The 6815-nt window shown below is 55.2% G+C and overlaps 1 protein-coding gene across 1 annotated transcript in view; it reads right to left on the reverse strand.

The window, feature by feature from the left end:
* Positions 1-1608: 1608 nt before the first annotated feature.
* The window catches only part of LOC105304451 (zona pellucida sperm-binding protein 4), a 33407-nt gene continuing 28200 nt past the window's right edge, over positions 1609-6815 (reverse strand). Inside the window, exons 6-14 of the mRNA XM_011378513.1 lie at positions 6208-6357; positions 5353-5540; positions 4753-4850; positions 3890-4020; positions 3565-3754; positions 3345-3492; positions 3021-3096; positions 1925-2041; positions 1609-1712 (exon numbers count right to left, since the gene is read on the reverse strand). Of these exons, the coding sequence (XP_011376815.1) occupies positions 1609-1712; positions 1925-2041; positions 3021-3096; positions 3345-3492; positions 3565-3754; positions 3890-4020; positions 4753-4850; positions 5353-5540; positions 6208-6357 (1202 nt within the window). The remainder of the gene's footprint in view (positions 1713-1924; positions 2042-3020; positions 3097-3344; positions 3493-3564; positions 3755-3889; positions 4021-4752; positions 4851-5352; positions 5541-6207; positions 6358-6815) is intronic.

The following is a 6815-nucleotide window of genomic DNA, read 5'->3' on the forward strand; positions in this document are numbered from 1 at the left end:
ACCCCCCAGTTTCCTCACAGAAAGCAGACGCGATTTGGCAATTCCCGACATTATTTCGCGCCTGGCATTTGTCTCCCCTGGTGGCTGGGGCGTCTTTCCTGGTTTTTGTTTTACTCCCAATGCGAAGTATAGCGCCCGCCACATTATGCAGCTCCTAGCCACGTGCAGCGAGTTTTGAAATGTGGCTAGCGTTAAAATTTTAATTTTAAAACAGCTATTCAATGCAGCCCTGAACATCTTTGGAACAATTGGGTAGGTGAATCTTTTTCAACTGTAAATCTTATAAAACCTAAAGATGTAGCATTGCTAATGTTTAGGTTAAACGGTGACTGAGATTTGCCATCAATACATATTACGTATCATTTTGGATATGAAAAATGTCTCAAGTTACGTAAAAGGAATATTTTAGATGTATTAAGGTGTGTTTCATCTGTTCGGGATGGCCAGGATGAGTTAGTTATACCTAAGCTCTGTATCGACCCGGTTAATCAGCACCAGCACTGCCATCAAAGACCGCTGGTCCCCTTTAAAGTGTCTGGCCTTCAGCCCAGGAGAAGGCGGTTCATAGTGACAGACCTTTGCATCTAGACGTCTAGCTTAGCCACGTGTCCCAAGCATCCACCTTATCAGGCTTTCATGAGACTCAAAGTGTTATCAGATATCTAGGATCTAGTTCCCGTCCCATAAAGAGCACATTGTTCCTGTCGACTGAGTGAGCCAACACTCGTCCCCTGCTTAGCAGTTGGAAGTAGGGTTGGCTTGACTACGAAGCAGCTGTTTGAAAGCCAAGATTAACAGCAGCTTTTACTTTGCTGCAAGGCCGAGTGAGCTAGACGTCTCTTCCTGAAGATGCAAAGGGAACCACCTACCCCAGAGCGTAAGCGACGGCATCGGTTACGAGTTCTGAGCAGGACCCTCGTCCTAAGAAGTGGCCATAACTCATTCTCCCTCTGTGTTTCTATCATCTCAAGAACTACTAAATAGGACGTTACTTGGTTCTGACTCAAAATTAAAACTCTTCTGATCAAGCCACCTCCAGCTGACCAGTGCAAGACCGGATACCTCTTCAGCCATTGTTCTAGACACCGGTTCTCAAGGTCTGACCTCTAAAACAGGGAGATCAGTGTCACCTGTGAGATGGTTAGAGGTACAGGTTCTTCAGCCTCAACCCAGACCCACTTACTCAGAACCCCTGGGCAGGACCGGTCGTGTCTCCCTCATCCCTGCTTTGGTCCCGATGCAGAGTTTGGGAAACAGCCTAGATTCATGACTCGCTCTAGACTAGTTCTTAGTCTGATCGATCTTGTGGAAGTTTTGTTTTACACCCTTGAGCTTGTGAAGTCTCTAAGTCTGAGATATTTAGGTCTTATATATACGACCTGAGTTGAAATTCTACTGAAAGGTTCTATTCGGAAGACAGAAGGACTAGAAAGAGGGTTTGGTGTTTATTCTAATCTCAGGTAAAATACTGCCCCCCAACCCCCAAGCTGGAAAGATTAGATGCCAACACCAGATAGGTTGATTTCTTTCTCTTTACCTTTCAAATGAGAAGCTGGGCCCAGTCTGGTAGTGCAATCTAGCTTTATTAACACATTTGTTCTGAATCACTCATCTCCGTTTCCTGATAGCCAGATAGGATACTAACAAGGCTCCTACAATTAAGGTCCCGGAGAGGCCTGCCACCCACAGAGCCCGGGAGTCTCCGGCAGAACCTGGAGAGTGGAAAGGGAGGTTACTGCAGTCGCGCAGGTGTATGACAAAGACTAGCGGTCTTTACCAGGAAAACGAACTCCTCAACTTCTTTTGAGATCCACATTGATTATAACAGTAAGGGAGGAGGAGTCGGGGAGGGGGAGTCGGGGAGGGGGAGTCGCTTTGGCTCGTCTAGTGGTTTAGGTGGCTAGTTAGGTCTCCTTCTACTCACGTGAGTATTTACGAAGCTTTTCCGAAGCATCCTTCGTGTCTTGGAGTAGAATCATGGGGCCCCTGCTGGAGATGCTTGCAGTGCTGTTGTGGGAATGGATGTCAGAGCTTCTCCTTCCTGTCAGACGAGAGCGAGGGTTATTTATTTTTTTGCACATGGTGGGTGGGGGCTTAGGAAGTGAGTCTGATACACGGCTAGGTCCCTCGACATGTACAGGTCTATCCGTGCGTTAAGAAAAACTCCTCAGCATGTCAATCCAGATTTGTATCTGTCACTGCAGCTTCACCAAAACTTGGGGATGGAGATCGTGATGTTAGTGTACCCCTGAACTGCCACGCTCCCCCGGCAGGAGCTTAAACAGCACATCGATGCCGAGACCCTTTGCTGCGAAGCAGAGGAAACTGGTCCTCAGTAACAGCAGAGCTGTTTGAATTCTGTTTCTTTTGCCAGTTATGGGACCTTAGAAGGGTTAATCCAAGTTTGTTTTGGTTCTTTTGAAGTATATAGATTATATATCACTAGAGTTAGACATTTAATACTTAATGTAGTATTTTTCATAGCTCCCTATTATGATGAGAGTTTTTGATTTTGCTAGAAGGGAGTTAAAGCTTCAGGGGTCATGAATCCAATTAATTCAGGGTCTAGACAAGGAAACGTTAGTGGCCCAGGTGGCAGTGCACGCGCGAGACTCGGGCCTCACAGGCCAGAGCGCACACTCTGGCCTCAGTCACCCCCACCTGCAGGTTTTTGGAGCTCCCTGCTAAACCCCACTTCAAGCGGGTGGAGGAGTCCTCAGCTGTGAATGAGCCACACAGAAGTGTCTTGTTAAATCGGCCACATGTAGGCCATGAACCAGTCTGAATCCTGGTTTGATGAAACTTTATGTAGAAAAAGCTAAGGCTGAGAGTTACTTGAGGATTTATAACTGAGATTTGAAAGGCCCAGGAGTCTAGGAAGTGAGATGCCCTCCTATGCTACATCATAAAGGTGCTTAAAGAAGCCCGTTAACAAGCCGAATCTTCCGTCTGATCATCTGCATGCAGGGGGGAGGGACTCAGTCAGGTCTTTTCTCTGCTGTGGACGCGTGGATACTCACGCCTGGCGGGACAGGTCAGCACGCAGGACGGTGTCCCCGCAGGCTGGCAGACGGACACACTGCAGTGCAGGTACACCTGCGCGCCAGAGAGTTAGGGTCACGGCGTAGCACCCCATCATAAGGGAGGGCTTCAAACCCACTTTATGTCCCAGGAGGTCGCGAGAAAGCCGGCATCATGGCAGCACTGAAGAGCTAGAGCCTGGTTGACAAGCGCCACTCACGGCACTGACATCGAGAATCGCTGAGGCGGCACCAGCGGCCAACACTGAGGCCAGCCTCGGCTGGGGCGTGGAAGCCGCCCTGAGCCCCGCCGAGGGAGCGTACCGGTCCCCCGAGCGCCTGGCTGGCCGCCGGGTCCACGAAGCTGAAGGTGAGGATGCTGAAGCGCCGGTGCGGGGCTGGGAAGGGCGGGCCCGAGGCTGTCTGGACCGCGATCAGCCGGGTTCGGTAGTTGTCGCCAGTGTAGGGACATCTAAGCAAAGACACCCGGCAGTCAAGACGGCTCCCCAGGGACTGTACCACGGACGCATGGATGGCCACTCACCCCTTCACCAGCAAGGACCACTGTGGCCACTGCAGCGGGTCTGGGCCGGGCGTGGCCCAGCAGTGGCGCAGCAGCAGCCCGAGCCCGGGGTCGGCTCTGTGACGGGCGGAGACCTCCACGTAGACGGGCTCCCGGAGCAGCTTCACCACGGGGTAGTCGCCGGCGCCGTAGTAGGAGCTGTAGTTCTCGTCTGCAAGAGGACGTCTTGGGGACCCACCCACAGGAATCCCCTGGCCAAGCGGCCTGTTACCCAGGCAGGGCCTCGGGCCCGGAGCGACAGGACTCACCCACCTGCAGGCCGGACGCTCCGGTCAGGCGCTCTTACCTTTGGCCAGCCGGAGCTCCAGACTGAGGGGTCCGGGCTGTGTCTCAGGAAGAGGGGGCGGGAGAGTCAACACCCGAACATCAACCGGGAGGGCGTTGCTGCTCACGGAGTAGCTGCAGCTGACTCGGAGCCTGCGGAGAACGAGACGTTAGCTTGAGTGGCTGGGTCATGTCACCTTTCGTTGAAGGTCTGGGGAACCGTTAAGGCCTGGGTGTGAGACAAGTGTGTGAACGTGACGGGCGTGGCTCCGGGCTTTGTGGCAGCTCATTTCAGCTGGGGAGACCAGTACGTAAGTGGATCAGTATTTCAGAGTTGACGACATCAGAACCACACGTAAGTAGACACGGCCCGGGAGACACAGGTGACTCCTGTGGAGAAGCCGCTGCGGAATAGCTTCCAGGGCTTTCGGAGGGAGAGCAGCTGACAAAGAGCGAGGCGTGGGGGGAAGACAGTCTGAGACTGTTCGAAGGCTCCGCGGGGCAGTCCGGAGCTGCAGACCAGTGACTGGGGGACGGAGAGTGTCACCCGAGACACCGACGTCACGTTAGAGCTCTGTCTTAGTGACAAGTACACTGTCTGATCTAAGCCTTCGAAGGGATTCTTTTGGCCACGGCACGGACAGTGGAGGTAGAAGGGAAGAGGCCAAAATGGGAAACAGGTAACAGTTAAGGGAAATAGTTCAGGTGAGTTTGAGGCCGGATCCAGGTGCCATCGAAGCAAGGAGATGAGGCCGCGAGGTCGGACCTCCGGGCAGACGGCTCCCGTCATCACGACGGGCGTCCCGCGGGCTCGGCTCGCCTACGGCCTCCTGCCGCGTGGGAGAAGGGATGTCATCCCGTCAAGCAGCTTAACTAAGGCCTTACCTGAAGATGCTGTCGCGGGTGATAGCGCCGTGGCTCCAGGTGGTCACGTCCCTGGCTGCAACTAGCTCGTTCTCATACACCGCCCGGTCTGCAGTGACCTGCAAACGCAGGACGAGAGTCCCCGTCACTCCTGCGAGCCAGAGCTGCTTCCCTCAGAACTGCCCCGCATCGTGCGTTGCATGCTCTGCTCATGAGCAGAGGCGAAAGCAGAGGCCATTGACTGACTGGGACATTATCACGCCCCCTTGCTCCGGGACAGATGAAAGGAAGGGGCTCTGAGTGTTCAGATGAGGCAGCCGGGAAAGCCACCGCCCACCTCAGGTGCAGCCTGGCTCGTTTCCCAGGGCAGACTGGGGACAGGAAGCTGTCACTTATTCTCACCCACAGCTCGGGAGAAGTGCCGACCCCCTGCTGGAGCACAGCTGTGGTGGCCCGAGCCTCAGTGACAAGGCTCTTTGCTGTCCTAGAGACCACGCCACACACCAAGCCATCGTCAGGTGTATCGTCCACAGATGAGATAGTTCACCTGTCCCCCATCACTGGGACATTCCTGCCCGGCTCCTGGAGTCAGGAGCAGAGCAAAAGGTCAGCTATTCTCACCCGTCTTGTGGTGCCACAGGAAGTAAACGGAAACCGGAACAGGACAAAAGCGTGTGTCGCCGTCGTGGGGTCACAGTCGCTGTCATTCCCGAAGGCCAGGTGCACAGAGGTCAGGAGCAGCGGGGGCAGGGTCACGTTCCGGGACACGGCGATGTTGAAGTGGCCGTCCTGCGTGCAGCGTGAGGTCACTGGAACAGCAGAGGGCTGTGCTAAGGGCCGACATCTGTCGTTGGGCCAGCGAGACCAAGTCTAGGGATTGAGTTGTTCCTGATCCCTGCGTCCGAGAAGTCAGCCTTCCCGGCCCGGGTCAGCCACCCAGGGCTTCATCGGGCCCTGGCCGAGCGCCGGGTTTGAATCTTGCTGCCACCACTTTGTGCCCCTCCCCCACATCCTTGCTTCTGCTTCTCTATAAGTGGGGACACTGCCTGCTGTGTGTGTCGGAGTCTAGGACACAGGCTGGCATGTGCTCGCTCACCGGGGTCTTTTGCATCAGAAAGCCACAGAGCATGGTTGGGGACGCGCAGGAAGTCTTTTATAACAAGGCTCTAGACGCTTAGACCACCAGCCACCAGGGGTCTAGTGCCCAGTCAGCGAGCTAGTATCCTGCACGGAGACTTAGCTTCGGATCACTGTCACTCGCTCAGACAAGAGAGGGCTGTCACTGAAGGTCACGGGGTCCAGGGTGCACTGCCTACCCACCAGCCTCTGGTCATTGTCATCTTTCATGTCCGCCTCCCGAGGGGGAGGGGGAGGGGGTGGAGGTGGGGGCGGGATGGGGTGGGGTCGCCCTGCTCCGGGTTCAGGTGCAGGCAGTCGGCCTTCCCTTCAGCAGGCTCTGGGGATGCAGGCACGCACCTGTGTTTCCATAGTAACAGGCGCTCCCCTCAGAGCTGTAGCAGCAGCCCAGGTCCTGGCAGTCTCCTGGCGTGCTGGGTGCAGGGGCGCACGGCAGTCTGTCCCACACGGGGATGGGGTCGCACAGCTCAGCACCAGGAGCGCGCGGGGCTAAGTTTCGGAGAGAGTTGGTCAAGCTAGGTAGGAGTTTGGTCCTTCAAAAAGCTACAAAGTATTCAGATTGCCACACGTGTATGCCACTGGAGTGGAAAGTCCACCTCCCGTCCCGTCTAGAGATGAAGCCTCAGGGAGGTAATAGGTGTCAAGTCCCCCTGCCAGAGGCCCCTGAAGCCAGTCCTTTCAGAAGGATGTCAGCGGAGGCTGTGGAAGCCGTGGGCTCCACTTTCTTTCAAGCAAAGTCTTCTCGCTTCTGCTCCTTGCAGGCTTCTCAGCCGGTGCTCGAGAGCTGCCTGGGGGTCTTTCTGAAACGCGGGCTCCGGGGCAGCAGGCTGGGGGGCCTGTGATTCTGTCATTGGAGCTGCCCCTCTGGGCTACGCCAAGTAATAAGGTGAGGAGGAGAGGGAGCTACAAGTGAGAGTCTGGAGGACTCGCTGGGGCTCGGGGGCGGG

Source organism: Pteropus vampyrus, unplaced genomic scaffold (assembly GCF_000151845.1).
Source record: "Pteropus vampyrus isolate Shadow unplaced genomic scaffold, Pvam_2.0 Scaffold342, whole genome shotgun sequence".
In the NCBI taxonomy this organism is placed as follows: domain Eukaryota; kingdom Metazoa; phylum Chordata; class Mammalia; order Chiroptera; family Pteropodidae; genus Pteropus; species Pteropus vampyrus.